At 41.6% G+C, this 20,000-nt stretch overlaps 2 protein-coding genes across 4 annotated transcripts in view; both read right to left on the minus strand.

Moving 5' to 3' along the window:
• The window catches only part of wdr62 (WD repeat domain 62), a 24,356-nt gene extending 12,462 nt beyond the window's left edge, over positions 1 to 11,894 (minus strand). Inside the window, exons 1-13 of one of the 3 annotated variants that reach the window (XM_088078406.1) lie at positions 11,606 to 11,894; positions 10,841 to 10,932; positions 9,419 to 9,481; positions 9,056 to 9,113; positions 8,396 to 8,563; positions 5,142 to 5,279; positions 4,880 to 5,062; positions 4,485 to 4,645; positions 4,020 to 4,191; positions 3,524 to 3,655; positions 3,130 to 3,293; positions 2,954 to 3,045; positions 1,586 to 1,711 (exon numbers count right to left, since the gene is read on the minus strand). In XM_088078406.1, the coding sequence (XP_087934532.1) occupies positions 1,586 to 1,711; positions 2,954 to 3,045; positions 3,130 to 3,293; positions 3,524 to 3,655; positions 4,020 to 4,191; positions 4,485 to 4,645; positions 4,880 to 5,062; positions 5,142 to 5,279; positions 8,396 to 8,563; positions 9,056 to 9,113; positions 9,419 to 9,481; positions 10,841 to 10,932; positions 11,606 to 11,710 (1,654 nt within the window). In that variant the 5' untranslated portion in view covers positions 11,711 to 11,894. The remainder of the gene's footprint in view (positions 1 to 1,585; positions 1,712 to 2,953; positions 3,046 to 3,129; positions 3,294 to 3,523; positions 3,656 to 4,019; positions 4,192 to 4,484; positions 4,646 to 4,879; positions 5,063 to 5,141; positions 5,280 to 8,395; positions 8,564 to 9,055; positions 9,114 to 9,418; positions 9,482 to 10,840; positions 10,933 to 11,605) is intronic. The other 2 variants (XM_088078407.1, XM_088078408.1) reach the window with 2 other exon arrangements.
• A 1,129-nt stretch (positions 11,895 to 13,023) lies between these two features.
• The window catches only part of rffl (ring finger and FYVE-like domain containing E3 ubiquitin protein ligase), a 9,891-nt gene continuing 2,914 nt past the window's right edge, over positions 13,024 to 20,000 (minus strand). Inside the window, exons 3-8 of the mRNA XM_088078412.1 lie at positions 19,876 to 20,000; positions 19,499 to 19,729; positions 19,173 to 19,377; positions 18,377 to 18,400; positions 17,933 to 18,129; positions 13,024 to 17,031 (exon numbers count right to left, since the gene is read on the minus strand). The exon at positions 19,876 to 20,000 is cut by the window's right edge and continues 73 nt beyond it. Coding sequence (XP_087934538.1) covers positions 17,939 to 18,129; positions 18,377 to 18,400; positions 19,173 to 19,377; positions 19,499 to 19,729; positions 19,876 to 20,000 — 776 coding nt within the window. The 3' untranslated portion in view covers positions 13,024 to 17,031; positions 17,933 to 17,938. The remainder of the gene's footprint in view (positions 17,032 to 17,932; positions 18,130 to 18,376; positions 18,401 to 19,172; positions 19,378 to 19,498; positions 19,730 to 19,875) is intronic.

Below are 20,000 nucleotides of genomic sequence, written 5' to 3' on the forward strand. Positions count from 1 at the left end.
TTTCAGTCTGCCGGATATCCAGCTATGATGGAGGTGTGAATTTAACGCTCGAATTTCGTCCTGCAGCCGCGGGTCTTCACAAACCGGCCGAGCGAGTCATGATTTGGGAGGCCACAGTGACCTTTGACCTCCAAACTCGTTTTCCTTCAAACTTTCGTTTTTCTTGAGAAATTTTGGGCATTTTTTTTTCCTTTACAACTTCTGGAAATTTGTCTCTCTTTAGAAATGTTTGTTTCTTTTTTTCTTAAAATGTTGGTGCTTTTTTTCCAAGAAATTTTTGTCTTTTTTTTCTTTAGAAAATTTTGCTTTTTTTTTCTTTTCAAATTTAAGGAAACGTGTTTTCTTTTTTTTTTCCTTAGTGATTTGAAAATTTGGGCAATTTGTTTTTCTTTAGAAATTTTTGGCAATGTTTTTTTCACGGACAGAAACTGTAAAAACAGGAATTATTGTTGGACACTCAGATTGAAGACACTGTTATTATTCAGGTTTGTGAAATAAAATTTTAGACTACATTCAGACTTTCATTACTTTCTCAAACATGGAAAACACTATTTGAAAATCATCTTACAAACCCTAATTTTAGGGCCAAACACAAAAACAAAGATGGCTTTCAGTTTCTCGTGTAGCAGGACGTGTTAACCCTTTAAAACCCGGATCAGAATCGCTTTTCTTTTGCTGCATTCAGACGGCTACACAAGAATTTAAACCTTGAAATCTGAAAGTGGCCAAAGTGGCTTGCTGTCCTTTGAAAACATGAGGACAAAAGGCAATGAGCAACTTGGCGAGAGATGTTCCCCCAAATTCCAAGAAATCAGCTGATTTTGAAAATTTGTTTAATAGAAGCTATTAAAATGGCCAAAGCTGTAACCATAACTGTATATTTAAAATTATTTTAATCCCATTTTCAGGTCATTTACTTGTTTGTTTTCGTTGTTTTGCTTTTGTTTTATTTTATGTTTTTTTCTAAATATTTTCAACAAAATGTTCTTGATTTTTGTTGTTTTTTTTTCTTTTATTTATTTATTTGTTTGCTTTTTGGGGGTAATGTCTTCTTAAATTGCTCATTATTTTTTAACTTATGTTTTTGTAAGAAATCAAGCCAATTTGCTCAGGCTTCAAAGGGTTAAATGGACAGATGATGCTGTCTCATATCAATCACAGATTTTGTGACATAAATATATATGGATTTACAATTTCATTTAGCAGACGCTTTTATCCAAAGCGACGTACAACACAAGCAAGAATGTAGACTTAAGGAAAAAACCCTTAGTAAGTGCAAAAAGTGCTTCAGGTGTGATTGGTCACAGGTATTGCCGTCTAGTGGCAGAAGAAGTGCCGCACAGCCCCCCCCCCCCTTTTTGTTTTTTTTTAAACCAAAGTAATAACCAGTAGCGATCTCAGCATCTGAGATTCAACAATCTCAGTATCACTACTTACGATGACAGTCAACATACAACATCACACAACTTTGTCAGTGCTAGATAATCATTAGGTGCTGGGTTTTGGACCTTCTGACTTAATTTACCCCAAAGGGGATATAACACGGTTCGGTGATGAAGGTGAGGATGAAGAGCTGCGGTCTTACCGGTGAACCTGACGGCGGTGATGGAGGCCGAGTGGTCGTTCAGCGTCTGCTGCAGACTGTAGCTCTTCTCCAGGTTGAAGATGTGGATCAGTCGATCCCTGCTGGCCGACGCCAGCAGCTTCACACCTGAAACAACGTTAACGGCGGTCACAGAAAAAACACGACAACCTCTCCTTTAAGACAAACCTGTCTGTGTCCCTGGAAACTGTTTTTAGGAAATTCATGTTTTATTTATTTTTTGCTTGAGCAGAGAAGTGTGATGAAGGTTAATATTTTATATTTTATTTGAGTGGTCATCAATAGAAGAAAAGAACCCTAGTTCATAGCTACACAAGTTGTAATGTTTTGTTTCTGTCTTTATATATATATGTACATATAATGTATTATCCTATTTCTGCTAAACTGGAACATGGTCAAATTATATTAGTTTAACAGAACATAATGTACGTGAGTCAGTAAATGACCTTTATGTCGGGCAGACTTTTATTTGTGGATATAATTAAGTAAGGTTATTCTTGTATTTTGATGCAAGGTAAAAAAAAAAGAGGGAAAATTTTATGTTTGATTTAAAGACGTAGCCTTGGAGGGAAAACTGACTCAGTTATTGTGTACCAGTTGTATGCAGAATATATGGTGTGTTAAAATGTCTAATAAAAAAAAGAAAAAGAAAAGAAAGTGAAACGCGACTTGACAATATTGTGTTGATGCACTGGAGATGCCGAACGCGCATTTTAGACGATTCAGGAGGCGTGACCTCCTCGTCAGACGTTAACTACGGGAGCCTTTTTAGCTCAAACTTGTGGAGAACACCACATGGTTGGGGCGGATCGAGGCTTCACACCACAAACGGACCAGACCGGTCCAGACGCGCTCAGGCCCAAAGTTCGGGCCGAACGCAGCTGAAACTTCGCCGTCTTCGTGGTGTCCCTTCAGTCCGTGGGTTGCTGTCACTGGGCCAGAGAAACAGGCACGTTCTTTTCCTCTATTTTTGGCAAAAAAAGAGACTATATCGATTTCTAGTCAGTGAATCGTGCCGTTTCGTATTTCTCTAAATGAGCCCATATCCTTCTTGTACCGTATCGCCAACCGTAAGTCAGAACACGCATCGCAGCGTCGTTAAAACGTACTGATGTACGTCTTTATCTTCACTGGACGTAATTTTCAGTCTCTGTGCAAAATAAGATAATTTTCAGCATTTTTAGGGTTGATTTTTTCTACATGTTCACTTTTCCAATAAACAAACTATCAGTTCGTGATGAATCAGCATGTTGGCTGAGTGTCATATTTCATCGTGGACGTAAACGTGACTTCCTGGCTGCACAGAGGTCAGAGTTCAGTCAGCGAATGACCTTTGACCCGAGCGCTCACCTGTAGAGGCGGGGGAGAACTCCAGACAAAGCACCTCCGAGTTGTGAGCCACGATCTTCACCAGCTCGTCCAGAAACTCCAGACCGAAGATCCTGAAGGAGGACAAACACGTTTAAGAGCTGTTTGTGTGTAAGATCAGACAAACACACACACACATATATATACGTATCTCTTACCGCAGGTTTCCACAGCGGTCTCCGGCAGCCAGGTGCTGTCCATCAGGACTGATACCCAGCACTCTGACCCCTGCCTTCCCATCAGCCCCGGCGGCCTCCCCGCGCTCCCCCTCGGCCTGCAGGTGCTGCGTGTCCTCCCCAACATACAGAATCCTCAGCAGGTCCTGACACACACACACACACACACACACACACACACACACACACACACATACACACACACACGCACACACACACACACACACACACACACACACACACACACACACACACACACACACACACTGAACACAACTGCTGCCAGCCTCACACCTGTGTACTTTAGTGTATAATCATGTATGAATGTACTTTGGTGTATTATCGTGTACTTTGGTGTACACCTTGCAGGTCTTACGTTGCTGTAGAGGTTCCTTTGTGCGGTGGGGGGGTCGGTGCTCCACATCCTGATGGTGTTGTCAGATGAGCAGGTGAGGAAGGACGACGGAGGAAGACAGGCCTGAGACACATCTGAGAGCTCCGGATACACCTGAACACACACGACAAACAACACAGCACACACACACGCACGCACGCACGCGCACGCGCACGTTTCTGTAATTTCAGGACATCAGTGTCTCAGCTGTGTCCTCTGTCGGGGGTGTGGGGGATCCTCCTCTGTTTTCTGTCTCTGATACTTTATGGAGACTAAAAGGACAAAAACTATTCACGGAGTCCATCACTGTATTTTTACTGTCAGTCAGAAAATGTTTGGGGGCCACCAGGGGCCCTATCAGGGGCCAGATTAGGCTCAAGGGCCGTCAGTGAAGCATCACTGCAGTAGTGTGTGTGTGTGTGTGTGTGTGTGTGTGTGTGTGTGTGTGTGTGTGTGTGTGTGTGTGCGTTGAACTCACTTGGACGCTCCACACACAGCTGCTGTGGTACAGAGCAGAGTACAGCTTCCCCACGTTCCTCACGTCTCGGACGTCCCACACATACACACTGTGGTCGTTGTACACACACGTCAGGTGTCTGGCAGCGGGGTCAAAGGTCAAAGCCAGCGTGTCGGGGTACTGAGCACCTGGACTGGCAGGTGCAAACAGACACGCATTCAGTGTGTTTTCTTAGCACTGTGTGAGTACTCTGTGTGTATGTGTGTGTGAGTACTCTGTGTGTATGTGTGTGTGAGTACTGTGTGTGTGTGTGTGTGTGTGTGTGTGTGTGTGTGTGTGTGTGTGTGTGTGAGTACTCTGTGTGTATGTGTGTGTGAGTACTCTGTGTGTATGTGTGTGTGAGTACTCTGTGTGTATGAGTACTCTGTGTGTATGTGTGTGTGAGTACTCTGTGTGTATGTGTGAGTACAGTGTGTGTGTGTGTACCCATGCTGGATGCTCTGGGTGACGTCGACCCCGAGGCGGTGTGGGCGGGGCAGAGTGGTGATGTACTGCAGGTTGGAGGGGCTGAACACTCTGACGGCTCCGTCAGCACAACCACAGAAGATAAAGTCCTCGCTGACCACCAGACAGCTCGCCGACGACGTCTGTCAACGACAGTTAGGTAATTAACATTAATTATTAATTATTTGAATTGTACAGGTGTATTTTGAACCGTACAGGTGTACTCTAAATGTCACAGGTGTATTTTGAACCGTACAGGCGTACTCTAAATGTCACAGGTGTATTTTGAACCGTACAGGCGTACTCTAAATGTCACAGGTGTATTTTGAACCGTACAGGTGTACTCTAAATGTCACAGGTGTGTGTTGGTTACTCACCTTGAGGTTGACCCAGGCCTCCAGCTGCCGGCTGCTGTTGAACAGACACAGCAGACCGGAGCTGGTGATGCAGTAGGTGCTGGCTGCCATGAGGCCACGCCCACACGCCACCCCACTGAACACGCTGTTCTTGTGGTCGCCTAGCAACCCTGACCGTCCAATCAGCGGCACCGTGCTGTTGACCTGGTTACGGGGAGAGGACGGTTAGATTCAGACTGCGGTGAACTGCGCTGTGATTGGCTGATGGGAGGTCGGGCCGTACCCGTCGCTCTTTGGAGGCGTCCAGGTACCAGAACTTGACGTGTCTGTTTCCTGCGGTGACGAAGTAGCTGTTGTCCTGAGAGAAGGAGACGGCGGACACTCTGCTGGACACTTTATTGGAGGCAATGATGGACCCTTTCTGCTCAGAGACACAGAGACAGCAGACACTAAGGTCGCATTCACACCTGAGCTGTTCAGTCCGCTTTAAACAGACCAGAGTTCGTTTCCTCGGATAGGCCGGTTCGTTTGGGTGTGAAAGATCAAGCGAACTCTGGACCGCCTCAAAACGGGGGTCTCGGTCCGCTTCCAAGTGAACTGACTTTATGATAGGAGAAATGTGATTTTAGCAGGACTTCCACAGCTGTATCAATAATAAATCCATCTGCTGATCATGAAATATTTACGCGATCTCACAGCTGATCCTGACAGCGGCCGGAAGTTTTTTAGGCTAGCTTTTAACATCATTATCAGTTATTACAACAGTCAGATGTTTCTGCTAAGGGAGGTTTTTCAAAAGTGAAGCTCATTAAAACACCAGGACAGGAAAGTCATCAGAGTCACTGCAGAGCTCAGATGTGTCATTTGTCTTCATAATAATAATAATAATAATAATAATAATAATAATAATGATGTCTTAATAATGTGTGAGCACAACAACAAAGCAATTCTGACCACGCAGCCACGATCAATGTGCAGTCTAAAAATAGCTGCCAGTAATGCGTACAATTACTTTCATTTCCTTATGAGCTCTTTGCGACACCAAAGACCATAAACATAAACTCAGTCAGGTAATGTGATTTTCCCCACGTGAGTCCTGATGATGCAGGATGACGCAAAAACAGTCAGCAGAAGCTCATGTTTTGCTCCTCTTGGTTCGTTTGACAAAGCATAGTGTGAGCGCAAACCAAAAAATGACCTAAAGGTCACCACAAAGTAGCAGTTATTGCTTACTTTACTGCAGTAACAGTACTACAATCACTGTTTGGTTCCTAACAAAACATCGGATTTTACAAACTCTCGGTTTGTTTGGTGTGTAAAAATCTAAATGAGTAAAGTAGCTACAGCTAAGGGCTGGACAATTATATTATACCTAAAAAATCAGTATCACGATTAATTGAACAGTTTACCTCGATAATGATTAACAAACGATTATTTTGTTTTTTGCCCTCATAGTTCACTGACACAGTGTCATGTGACCATGGTGTGTTGGAGCGTAATAAACATTTGATTTATTATCATTTATTAAACTTTCCAGCATTATATAAAAATGAAAAGCTCCATCTGAAACAAACTTCAGGTAAATTGAAGCACATTGTGCTGATAATAGTCCAACCTCTCCTGACTGCAGGACTCTGACTTCAGCTTCTGTCAAACTTCTGTGCTGTTAATCATTTTACTCAGGAATTAAAAACGTTTGAGTCGGCCTACTTCTCCTATAGCTGCCGACAGCCTGCCGACATTCCCAGTTAGAGAAAGGCTGAAAATAAGCTCATGTGCTTGTGGCCCCGGGCCCCCAAAACATCACATCTGCCCCTGGTAATAATAATGAGAGCTCAGCGCGAGCGGCCGGATGAGACACGGAGCGATGCGTCCTGCTGTTTCTAAATAATTCATCCAAAGTCTGATTAAAGCTGAAACTAACACAAAGTCGTCTGTAGTCTAAAGAAGTCACTTTGCGCTGCTGAATATTTGACTGTTTGTTCATTCAGACACTTTGGTGCTGTGAGGAGAAGCTCTGCTCTGATTGGCTGTCTGTCACTGCGCTACTGACAGACAATCAGCTGTTCGATCTGCCATATTGAAACGGCGTGAAGCACCCAGGACTCGGCTGTCAAACTCTCAGCTGTATTCTGGAGTCAAAGTCGTTCACTTCTTCACGATTGTTCAACACTTCTGCTGTCGCAGTGTTTTGGCGTGAGATTTTCCTCGGTGCCCTGAGAGCGTGAGACACACGGCAGATGAGAGTTGGAAAACCGGGTGAGGAGAGGATTAACAGAATTTGAAAAAACTGAAAAAACCGACATAGGCAATATTACGTCTTAGAGGTTCTGAATGTCAGTTTCGATTACTTTTCGATTAATTGCCGAGCCCTTCAGCTGTCACATGAATGTGGCGTGAAAAGAAAAGACTGACGTGCTTTGAATTCTGACTTAAGCGCAGTACTTGAGTAAATGCTCACATCTGGTGTGCAGGAATCAACGATCAGTGACACAGTTTGATCGATGTTAAGTGAAAACATTGATCCAAAACATCACCTTTAGAATACGCCTTTATTTTGAAACTCTGTCACCTTCAAACAACGGGAGGTAGATGATGGCAACAGCCAGGAGAAAGACGGCGAGGATTTTCTCGGGAATAAATCAGCAGTGTGGAAATATTTGGGATTTCAGAGAAACTACAGGTCAGCAGACGGAGCTCATGTCACATGTTAAGAACGCCGCTGCGAGGCGAACGGCGACGTACCTGCCCTGACGAGCCCTCCGCAAACCTTCAACGTTCAGCTGAAAAAAACATACACGCAGGCTGAAATTCAACTGTGCATGTATATCACGAGACACAGTGACTTTATATTTATTACTACTGATCTTTCATACTGGTATATTTTTTGTGCTTGTTTTCTTTTGATGCAAAATTAGTGAATGCGTAGTAGGAAGTGGTAATGCCATCAAATGGGAACTTAGTAATGTTGAAAATGGAAATGAAAGGACCAAAAAATATGAAAAGTATGTGAATAGGCTGTGAACATCTATGTGCTGTATGCTGCATGTGTTATCTTTATGTTGAATAAATACAAAGTTAAAAATAAAAGTAAAATATGAATATACAAAATGATAATGAAACATATTTTACAAATATGTTCTTAAACATCCCAACAGTACAAAATAAACAGCTTCATTGAGCTTCACCCGAAACTGGCTACAATATTTCAATGCTATCAGTAATGTCAATGTCATTAAAGAATGAAACACTTTCAAATTGTAAAAAGCACTTTTACTTTTCACAAATCTGAACTTTGGTGCAATTCTGAATGCATGGCAGAATATATTTATACTGCAGCATTGGTGCTTTTTATAAAAGCAAAGGACACTTGTTTTAAGGTTTTTTTTTATTTTATTTTTATTTTTAATTATGCGATGCAGGCACGAAACAGGAGAAAGACATTACAGAGACAATACTATGGAGACAACTGACAGTGTGTGTGTGTGTGTGTGTGTGTGTGTGTGTGTGTGTGTGTGTGTGTGTGTGTGTCCTCACCCTCCAGTCCCACACACTGACTGTCATGTCATGCTGGTATCCCACGGAGACGATGTAGGAGCTGTTGGTGGAGAACGCCACGCAGGAAACTCCGTACTTGTGAGACTGAACCTCGGCCACCTGACCGCCGCCCACCTCCCACACCCGCACACAGGGCATGTGACCGCTCTGGAACACACAGGTGCCAAAAATTGAATTTTAAATATTTTTAATATTTATAATATATAATATTTTTAATGATTTTTTTTTTTTAATTGTCAATCTTCTTTTCTTAAAACTTTTTTGGTGATTTGTAAAGAGAAAAAAAAAATGCAGATTTTTTGTTTTTTGAAAGTTTCTGGTGAATTTTCAGAGAAAAAAAAGTGGCATTTCTTTTTATTTTTTCCTTACATTTGTTCTAAAATTGAATGATTTTTTCTTACAAAATGTATTTTATTTTTTTTAAGAAAAGATGTGGCCATTTTCTTTCTTACGTGATTTTTAAGGAAAAAAAAAGAACTTTTAATTATTATCATTTATTTTTTTGGTGATTTTTTGTGTGTTTTTTTTTCAGAAGAAATGTTGTTTCTTTAAAAGCTTTCGGGGTATATCTAGTCTGCTAAAACTTTTCAAGGACTGGAAATTGCTATATGCAAGTGTTACCTGACTCTCAGCTCTTACCTCACCAGTGACCAGGTGTTTCCCGTCATGGGAGAAGGCCAGAGCGCTGAAGGGCTTCCTGAAACGCAGAGAGAGACACCATCACGGCACCAGTCTGCATGTCCCGGTAACACCAGTGAACATCACACAGCTCAAACACCATCGCAGCAGGGTCGGGCGATATGGTATAAAGTCTTATCACGATGTTTCCGATTAAAGCTGAAACTAAGGCTGGGCGATAAAACGATAACAAGATAACAATATCAATCGCGAAATCGAGTTAAAGTTATTTTGCGATTCATCGTTATCGTTTTATCGCCCAGCCCTGCATCACAGCACCAGCCTGCACATCCCAGTAAGAGCGGAGACGCCACACAGACTCACCTGCACGCGCTGATGATGTGACTCTGTTTGTTTGTCCTGGGCTGCAGCAGCACGACCACACACCTGAAACACAAGCAGGCAGATTAAATCACAGCTGCTGCCGTGCAGCACGGCATGCTGGGAAAACATCAGTACCTCAAGTACCTGAGCGGCTGCCATGACAACAGCTGTTTGAAGTCTCCTAATATTAAGGAAAGGTGCGTCAATGCTTCAGCAGAGACACCAGAACATCCCAAACAAAGCAGAGAATCAGCCCCACAATTCTTTGCAGGGACAACTTTTATAGTGACGCCCTGCATCGGCGCTAGTTACATCACAGATCCACAGTCTGTATGAGCCGAAAAACTTTAAAACACAATCACGTCACAGGCCTATATTTATTAAATATTATCTGTTTTTATATATATATATATATATATATATATATATATATATATATATATATATATATATATATATATATATATATATATATATATATATATTGTGTTATTGTATTTTAACATGTTTTATGTGTATTTAATATTTACTATTGTCTGTTCTCTCTAATGAAAATAGGGTGACAAACATATACAGCCTATAAGATCAGAATCAGCACATTAACACGAAGGGCTGCTTTAAGACAACTGACGTTTTCAATATATCACGTTTGAAACGTAAGAACGATCATACGTACAGCAGTGGATCTAACACGTACATGTTTACATATCGCATAGGCTATTTAAAATAGATATATTATATATATAAATATTAATATGAGGGGGAGAAAGGAGAGTGTCAGCAACCAACTTGTGTGACAACGTTACATTTCACTTGTGTGACTGGCAGCATTTATTATTCTTTATTTTTAATTCGCACCTTGGTAATGACGTTATATTCATAACCAGGTTGTCCTCGCTAACCTTTCTAACGTGCATTAAACAACGTGGCGAGTAGGCATGGAGCGAAGGAGGCCGGATTAAAGATTCAAGATAATAATGATAACAATAATAATATTATTAAAAATAGTTATTGTCATGATCATAATAGTTATACTCAGTGTTTATGTTGCACATTTTAAGAGCCACGTTACAGCAGGCTTTGAAGAAAGCAGCAAATAAAGTTTAAAAACAAAACATATACAACAATTATGTAAAAACCTTTTTGCTGCACACAAACTAATCCAGGGAGGACGTGCTTTCTGTAGTCCATCATGTGAACATTGTAGTTTCATCACAACTGACCCACGTCAACAACATCCGCCATCGCATCATAACAGCGAGGAGACGTGCAGTCGGATTCTCTAAACACCACGATCGCCTTTTCCTACGTGCTCATGAATTCTCCTCCACACCTTTCCTTGACCTCGTGACATTTTCTCTGGAGGTTAAGGAAAAGTGGTTAGGAAAGGAGATCAGGTGAGGCACAGGGGGCGGGGCTTACCCTGCAGGGTAGGCTATGAGCCCAGATTTAGGGTCAGTGGTCAAACCGCTGCTGCTGGCTGTACTGATCCCCAAAACTTTCTCCAGACTCACCTGAAACACACACACACACACACACACACACCAAAATGTGTCGTTAAAATAACTTAAGCTGCTGTCTATGGTGCATTGTTAATGTAAAATATGTTGTTAAATGAACCGTAGGTGTATTATTCATGTAAAATGTGTCGTTAAATGAACTTTAGCTGTATTATTCATGTAAAATGCGTCGTTAAATGAACTTTAGCTGTATTATTCATGTAAAATGCGTCGTTAAATGAACTTTAGCTGTATTATTCATGTAAAATGCGTCGTTAAATGAACTTTAGCTGTATTATTCATGTAAAATGCGTCGTTAAATGAACTTTAGCTGTATTATTCATGTAAAATGTGTCGTTAAATGAACTTTAGCTGTATTATTCATGTAAAATGTGTCGTTAAATGAACTTTAGCTGTATTATTCATGTAAAATGCGTCGTTAAATGAACTTTAGCTGCTGTCTCCGGTGGCCTGTTGTCTTCTGTCCAAACTTTAGCTCGTTTCTGTGAAAACTTTGCGCACAAACTCAGTTAAAACGTCGCTGTGGTTTTTATTCAACGCTGAAAAACTTTAAAAGTTTGACAGTTTGGGTAAACTCTGCGTATCTTCCCGTGTTTGCCGCCTGGTCGTAGTTTAACCTGATGAAGCTAACGGGACCGTGATGCTAGCGGTTAGCGCGGACTGTTACCCGGCTGCCGGAGCTCTTCCTCGGCTGACTCTGTCGGCTCCTCCGCGCCGCTGCTGGCTTCCTCCTCGCGGCGTTAGCTAAACCGCCGTCCGCTCCCTCGGCCATGGCGGTACCCGCCTCACTTTAACGGTAATAAAAGATGACACCGGGGACAAGGATCGTGCCGACACCGCGGTGCTGGTCCACATAAGCCCGCTGAGCTGCGCCTTAGGGCGGGTCGGTCTGTGTCTGAGGGACGGCTAGCTTAGCTCCATGTTAGAAACCCGACACTTATATCTGCGGCGGGACTCCGGTTCAAACTCTGCCCCGCCCACTACCGCGTCAATCAACCAATGGACGGCCGAGCTCATGACCCGGAAACAACCAATGGACAGCCGAAGACAGACAAAGTCCCGCCCACTGTCCGCCAACTAACCAATCACATCCTCAACATAAGCTCCGCGTTCCAAACAATGTTAGTATTAGAAAATCTGAAATAATAATAATAATAATAATAATAATAATAATAATAATAATAATAATAATAATAAGAAGAAGAAGAAGAAGAAGAAGAAGAAGAAGAAGAAGAAGAATTAAAGCTAATTAGTGCTTCCTCCATGTAGTGCTAAGGCAGGAGATGAGCCAATGTGCAAAATGCTCTGCCAAGTACAACTCTCCAAACAAAAAACTGAAGTAAATGATCACAATATATATTTGCTATAAATTCAACGTGAAGAAGTAATTTCGTTCAACGTACATTTTTTAATCCAATGCAAACTAAACTGGAGTGAACTAATTATTTAAAAGTGTGCTAATTTTTTTAAAATGTTGCTTTTATTGACTTAATGTTCATAATTCATTCAATATAACCTAAAATGTTTAACTTCATCCAAATTACTTTAGAGGGTTGGAGCAAACTTATTAAGTTGTCTCAATTAAAAAATACTAGTTTCATTATTTAAATGTTTCACAAAATGAATCTAATAATGTTTTATAAACATTTTGATCAATGAGTGCTGAAATACATTCCTTTGGGTTAGGATTAGGGTTAGTGTCAGTATGACACTGTAGAGGTTCACTCTGTGACGTGATGCCATGAATGAAATAACAGTACTGACAGTAAACGTCTCTGGGCCGTCGCATGTGAAGACTTACGCTGTTTGTTGTGCAGTTTCTGCAAGGACCCAGGCGCGATTGTAACGCTTTCAGATCCTTTATAACCCAGATTTGAACTGCAGTTTCATACAAGAAAAAACAAAGTAGATAATCACATCTCAACAGTTTCTCTCTCCAGACTCTGTCCGGCTGGTGGATGGACTGAATCTGTGCTCAGAGTGCTCCGGGTGTTGGCTGAAGAGGTCGGAGGAGAGTAAATAAGCTCAAAGACATCTGAACGAGAAAACAGGATTAATGTAGACAAATAAAACCGACGGCTGTGATTATGAGTTATTCATCTTTATTGTAGCAGAGGAATCAAAGTGCAGTGTTTGCGTACCACGGCTCAGCCACTGTGATGCCGTTGTACGAGCGAAAAAAGGCAAAAATTACAGATGAATAATGTGATCCCAGAATGGCTGTAAATCCCAACCATCATTTCAAAAAACAGAAAACCTCAAATATTCACAACAAAAACAAACAAAAAATCTACCTCATTGATCTCACAGGAACAAAAACTCAAGAATATCTCTCCAGAACAACTTCCTCTTCTTCAACCAAACAAATCAACTGAGGTGGAAGTTCAAAAGGTTTCAGCATCAATAGATTAGTGCAATCAGAGTCACAACAAGACACAAAGTCAACTTCAAACAAGAGTTTCACTGCTGAAGTTTCTGCTCCACGACACACAGACAGTCTGCAGATTCAGAAATCATCTCGTCTCTGTGTTTAATGACGTGCGGAGTTCCTCAGGGAAGCATCCCGAGACCTCTGTGGTTTCTGTTCAATTTCATATGAAGGAACAGTCCAACGTTTAGTTTATCATCTTGTGTTTTGTTCATTCACAAATGAATCTTGGTTTTTGTCCTTTGGAGAGCCAGGTGAGAAGAAGGTCCAGTGATAGGCCCATTACATTTTCTGCAATTTTAAAAGTCTCCCTTTCTACTTTATTGCCCTAAATTAAGTCACAATACCGAGTCTAAAAACACTAGAATCATCCAAAAAACAAAAGAGGAAAAAAAAAGAACCTTTTCAACTTAAGAATCTTTTTCTATAAAGTCTGACTTAGGTCCCATTTCAACGGTTTTTGCATGAAGCGTTAAACTTTTGTTGCGGTTTGGCCTGTCCTTCACATGACAACGGCATTTTGGGGCCTGAAAATGTAAACTTTTGAAACGGGGTTCTAGAGTGTAACCTTTGAAAACGCCACGCCTTCTGTCCCTGCGGAAACTGGTGACGATCCTGCGAGAACGGTGACGTCAAGGCTGCACTTCACGCAGTTACACCGCCAACTACTGGCCTGGCGTGCAGACTGCAGCATTTTCTGTTGTTTTTGTGGATCCATGCACACGAGGATTGTTCTCACCATATTATCATATGAACAGCGATTTTTTAAAAAAGTTAAAGGAAAGACTAGACTAAACGTGACCTTAAAGGAACAGTCTGTCAAGTTAATCATCTCGCTCTTTGTCTTTAATAACATGGATTTCCTCAGAGAAATGTCCTAATGTCCATATTGTTTCTCTTAAATCTGATTTCAAGGAAAAGTCCAACATTTGGATATCAACCCTTTGAAATCTGATCAAATTGGCTCGGTTTCTTTCAAAATCAAGGGGAAGAGGTAATGGGCAACTTCAGAAGAAATGATAAAAAGTTAAAAAGAACAAAATTACAAATTCCAAATAAATACATAAAAAAATAGTAAAACAAACAAAACAGATGTGAAAAAGTTCTTTAAAATAATTTTTAATTGTTAAAAATTTCTAAATCTACATTAAAAAAATAAATTGCAGAAAAGTTCATGCTAAGTTGCTCACTCCCAAGTTCAGAAAGAAAACACAAACACAAGAAAAGTGACATCAATCTGGGTTTCAAAGGGTGAATTTAGGTTCTTTGTGTTTAATAATGTGGAGTTCTTCAGGGAAGTATCCTGGGGCCTTCTGTGTTTCTATCGTGTCTGATTTAAAGGAACAACCCAACATTTAGAAATGAACCTTGTATTTGTGTTTTGGAGAGTCAGATGAGAAGACGGAGGTCCAGTGACAGGCCCGTTACAGTTTCTGCAACTTTACAAGACTCCCTTTTTTACTTTATTGCCCTAAATTTAGTCACAACACCGAGTCTAAAAACAAAAAATAATACTAAAAAAAAAAAAAAAAGTACCCAGTGCCTTTTCAACTAAAGAATGTAAACCCACCAAAGGTCCCTAAAACCTTCAAATTCCCAGAGAAAATAAAGAGGAAATGATCGCTGCCACCTCACCGATCACTGAGCAGTTTGAGGTCAATGATCAGTGATGTAGGGTGTGTGACAGAGGCGGTTTCCTGTCTGCCACCCCCTGCTGGCAGTGAGTCTGCCATATGGGAGGCAATTAATGCCAGTAAACTGTTGACTCTATATTATCGTATGTGTCGGAGTGCATATAACGTAATTTTCTAACAAGTGAAACTCAATTTAAATCTGTGATTTTCTGCAGATTTAAGAAGCATAGCGGTAGATTTTGCCCTTCTCTTACCCGACACAAGCTTTACTAAAGCTGCTTGTAATTCTTAAATATGTTCCAGGTGATTTCCAGGAAGACATTTGGTACCGATCAGTTAACCCTGAGTATTCAGGACTGATTTCTTTCAAAAGAAAGAAGGAAGAGGGCAATGAGCAACTAAAGAAGAAATCACCCAAATGTTGCAAAAAATTAGTAAACAGCGAAATAAAAGAACACAAAACATCTGAAAATTAGTTTTTTAAAAAACTGGAAAAAAAGAAAAAAGTGCTTAAAATTTATAATATTAGAACATAATTGTAAATATGCAATTACAATTATTTTTTTTTCATAAATATTTCTCCCCAGCTTTTTTTATCTGAAAGCAGCAAAAGAAAAGTGATATCAATGAGCAACTTAAAAAGAAATCCCTCCAAAATTAAAAAAAAAAATAGTTCGAAACAAAGTTAAAACAAACAAACAAACAAGGAAATGACCAGAAAAGGGTCCTTAAAATTATAGTAATTTTCTACAACATAATTTTAAAATATGCAATTAAAGTAAATATGACAATTTTCAGAATAATTTCCCCCGTCTTTTTTCCCTAGACATTTTCCCTAACTTTTTTAATAAATACATTTCTTAATCTACTAATTTCTTGCAATTTTTGGGAAATTCCTTATCAAGTTGGTCATTTCCTTTTTTCCATGTTTTTGCAAGAAATCAAATCAATCTGTTCAGAGTTCAAAGGGTTAAATGCTTGTGAAAGGCGACTGAAAGCAGCTCAAGAAAAGTGATGTCAAAGAGTAACTTAAGAAAAATTACCCCAAAATTAACGAGAAATGTGTTTATTTTAAAACGTAAAACAAACAAACATGGAAGTGACCTGAAAAAGGTCCTTAAATTTATGGTCATTTTCTGTGACATAATTTGAAATATGCAATTCTAAAAAGCTTTTTTCCCTCGACATGTTTCGCTTGCTTTTAAAAAAGAAGAAGAAAAACATCTAATCCAAATTTTCTTGCAATCTGCAGAACATTTCTTACCAGGTTGCTCATTGTCTTTTTCCATGTTTTTGAGAGAAATCAAACCAAATCTGCTCAGAGGTCAAAGGGTTAAATGCTTGTGAAAGGCGTCTGAAAGCAGCACAAGAACAGTGTCGTCTCTGCGGGTCTCAGAGGGTTAAAACATGCTTCAGGTGTGTTTCATCGACCTGAAAGCACCTTTTTAAAGATTTATGCTCTGAAAATAAAAACCTCAAACTGTGAAGCTGGAAACTGGAAAACGTGAAGCGGGCAGCGGCGTCGAAGGATCTGCTGCCGCTCGTCTCAGGAGGTTAACCGGGCCGAGGACCCGAGGGGCAACAGCGGCGCTCAGATCCACGTCTGAAGGTACAGGTGAGACTGACAGGTGTAGCAGCGGTCCCCTGAGGCCGGGGGCGGTCTCACGGGTGACCGTCCTGCTGATCGTGAGACCGGTCTGAGGACACGGCTGGTGTGTAAACAGTGAGATAAGGCCCGACAGGTGCTCCGAATTTACAGGTTACTGTGCGACCGATACCGGACCCCCTCACCTGTCCAGGTAACGTGTCTCTTTGGTGGATTCCCGCCCCCCGTCAGAGGGTCCCGGTGACGAGCTGCTGAAGGCACAGAGGAGTTCAGAGGCGTGACGTGTCGGTCTGAAGGTCACTTCTCACATTCTTCATTTTATTTACACTAGAAAAATAGATTTAACCAAATCAACACGTCTCTGAGGACACGTCCTTCAGGAGGACTCGTCCGCAGTTTATTGCTTTGAAGACACTCGACCGCTCCTGCAGAAGAGGAAGAAGAGGACAGTCAGGGTCTTTCCCAAACCGGGTCCTACCTGCTCCACCTCTGTCTCCCAGTCTAACAGAGACAGAGACTCAACTCACGGCCCGCGGCCCAAAGCTGGCCCCTGATAGGGCCCCCGGTGGCCCCCAAACATTTTCTAATGGACAATAAAAATAAAGTGATTGACTCTGTGAACAGTTTTTGTCCTTTTAGTGTCCATCAGGTGTCAGAGACATAAAACAGCATCAAAACAGAGCCAGAGGAGGATCCCCCACACCCCCGACAGAGGACACAGCTGAGACACTGATGTCCTAAAATCACAGAAATGTCCTAAAATCCTAGAAATGCCCTAAAATCCTAGTCCTATGTCAAGAGTGAAATTGACCTTTGACCTTTTGGATATTAAATGTCAGAACCTCTTCGTTATACTGTTGGACATTTGATTGAAAAGTCAGCATTTTAATTCTTGGTCACAAACAGGTTTTATGAGGTCACCGTGACCTTCGACTGCTAGATTCTTTCAGCTCGTCCTTCAGACCAGAAGGACGTTTGTTTTAAATTCAAAGAATTTCCCTCACGCTCTTCATGAGATATTGAGTTTACACGCTTACGCTACACGTTTACGCCTCCGTCCAACATCATAACGCTTCTGTCCACCATCATAACGCTTCTGTCCACCATCATAACGCTTCTGTCCAACATCATAACGCTTCTGTCCAACATCATAACGCTTCTGTCCAACATCATGACGCCTCCGTCCACAGCTTTTGCCGGAGCGGAGGCATGAAACGGTTTGAGGACGAATACTAGAAGAAAACTGAACTGGAGACGAGTAGTTTTGGTCAAACTGGAATTTTGGCAGCATTGGTGTGGGGGACTTTCGGCGGTGCCGAGGTTTACCTGGGTTCAGGACCGGAAGACGTGAACAGCTCGGACGACGTACTGGCGGCAGATGGGACACTCGTTCATCCTCTTGCCACACTTGGTGCAGGTGATCATGTGACCACACTCCAGCAGGACGCAGTCGATGGGAGAGTCCATGCAGATCTTACAGAGGTTCTCCTCCAGACCCGCAGGACCGCCGACGCCGTCCGACTCTGCAGGGAGACACAGAGACGTACGGGGCGCTCTGAGGGACAGTTTTACACTCATACAGAGCTGATCATTATTTTCATCACTGATTCATCTGAAGACCCGTTTGGTCGACATGACGTCAGAAAAAACTGTCGAAGACTCCTTCGGTGAAATTTGAACAAGGACAGAAAGAAAGTTTTGACTGATAATAAAATTATTTTAGAATCAGCTTCATCACAAACTCTGAATGAACATTCAGAGCAAACTCACCTGAAGCGTTCACAGTGTTGGCCGCTGAAAGACAAACAGAAAACGACGGCGTTAGATTTCATTTTTATTATTATTATATCTTCCATGTTTCTCGTGATTCACCTTTGGTTCTTAGTAAAGAGTCTGGCTGCAAACTGACAAAGACCCTTTTACTCTCTTAAAAGGAGCAACATTTTTGGACAAAATAAAAAATTAATAAACCCAAACTTTTTTTTAAAAATTGCCAAAGATTATGAAAGACCCCCCTCCTGAAAATAACATTAAAACAAAAAAAGCCAAATGTTTTAAAAAAAAACAAAAATCACCAAAAACATTAAAAGAAATTTGCCAAATTGTTTCAGTAAAAAATAATTTTGAGAGGAAAAAAAAAGCACCAAAATGTTTTTCTTTAAAAATCTCGTCAAAATTTCAAATAATTTGATTGTTTTTTCTTTGAATATTTAAGAAAAGTTTTTGGCATTTTCCTTAAACATTTTTGAGATTTTATATTATTTTTATTTCTATATATTCTAATATTTCTTTCTAATAATTTATTTTGATGATTTCCAAAGAAAAAAAATTGCTGACTGTTTTTCTTAAAAAATGTGTCTGTTGTTTTATTTTAAAATTTTGATGATTTTTTTCTTTGAAATTTAACAGCATTTTTTAAGAAAACAAATGTTTTCCAGGATTTTCCTGACTATACAAACCCTGCAGTAGGTTCTGCTGGTCCTGGTACTGACCCTGTAGGATCCCAGTACTCACCCAGTAGGTTCTGCTGGTCCTGGTACTGACCCTGTAGGATCCCAGTACTCACCCAGTAGGTTCTGCTGGTCCTGGTACAGCCGCCTCACTCTCTCCATCAGCTCCCACTTCTCGCAGCAGCCTTTGTAGTTGACGAAGTTCCTGGCGAGGATTTCCTTCAGCTGGCGGACACTGAGGGCCTCGATGTCGTCCAGACAGCTCAGGTCGGACAGAGATGCCCTGCGACCTGAGACCGGGGCCTCCTCAGGGTCCCAGGTCTGAACCAGACGGGCAGGAAACATGAAATCGGGAACCAGAACAAGACCAGACTGAAGAGACCAGGACTGCATGTTTACAACAATGATTCCAGGGTTTCCAGGACCCCTATTTTAGTCTTACCTGGTCTTCGTCCTGAACTTCGGGCTCGGCGGTCTCTGAGGGCGAGGCTTCAGGCTGTGAAGCGGGGGGGTCAGGGGTCGGGGCGGAGGGGTCAGGGGTCAAGGTGGGGATGCGAAGGGTGAGGTCAGGGGGATCAGAGGTCACAGATTGGGGGTCGGGGGTCAAGGTTTCAGGGGCGGAGTCGCTGGACGGTGAAGACTGCTGACCGAGGACCAGCTCCACCAGCTCCTCCTGAGGGACAGGACACAGTGGTTTAACTGGGGGCAGGGCTCAAAGGTCAGAGGTCACAGACCTGTCCGCCTGGGAACGTTTGATTTTAGGAACTTGAATTAAAGACACATTTCACAAATTTGTAGTCTGAGAAAAGCCTGAGGGACCTTCTCTCTGCACAGGTGGGTGGACACCTCGTGCAGGTGCAGGTAGTCCCGCAGCTCCTTCACTTTCAGCTTCATGAGCTCCGCCCGCTCCAGCAGGTTGCCGTAGAAACGCTGACAGGTGTGAC

The sequence above is a fragment of the Plectropomus leopardus genome, chromosome 6 (assembly GCF_026936395.1).
Source record: "Plectropomus leopardus strain MGB_pleo_1.0 chromosome 6, ASM2693639v1, whole genome shotgun sequence".
Classification (NCBI taxonomy): Eukaryota; Metazoa; Chordata; class Actinopteri; order Perciformes; family Serranidae; genus Plectropomus; species Plectropomus leopardus.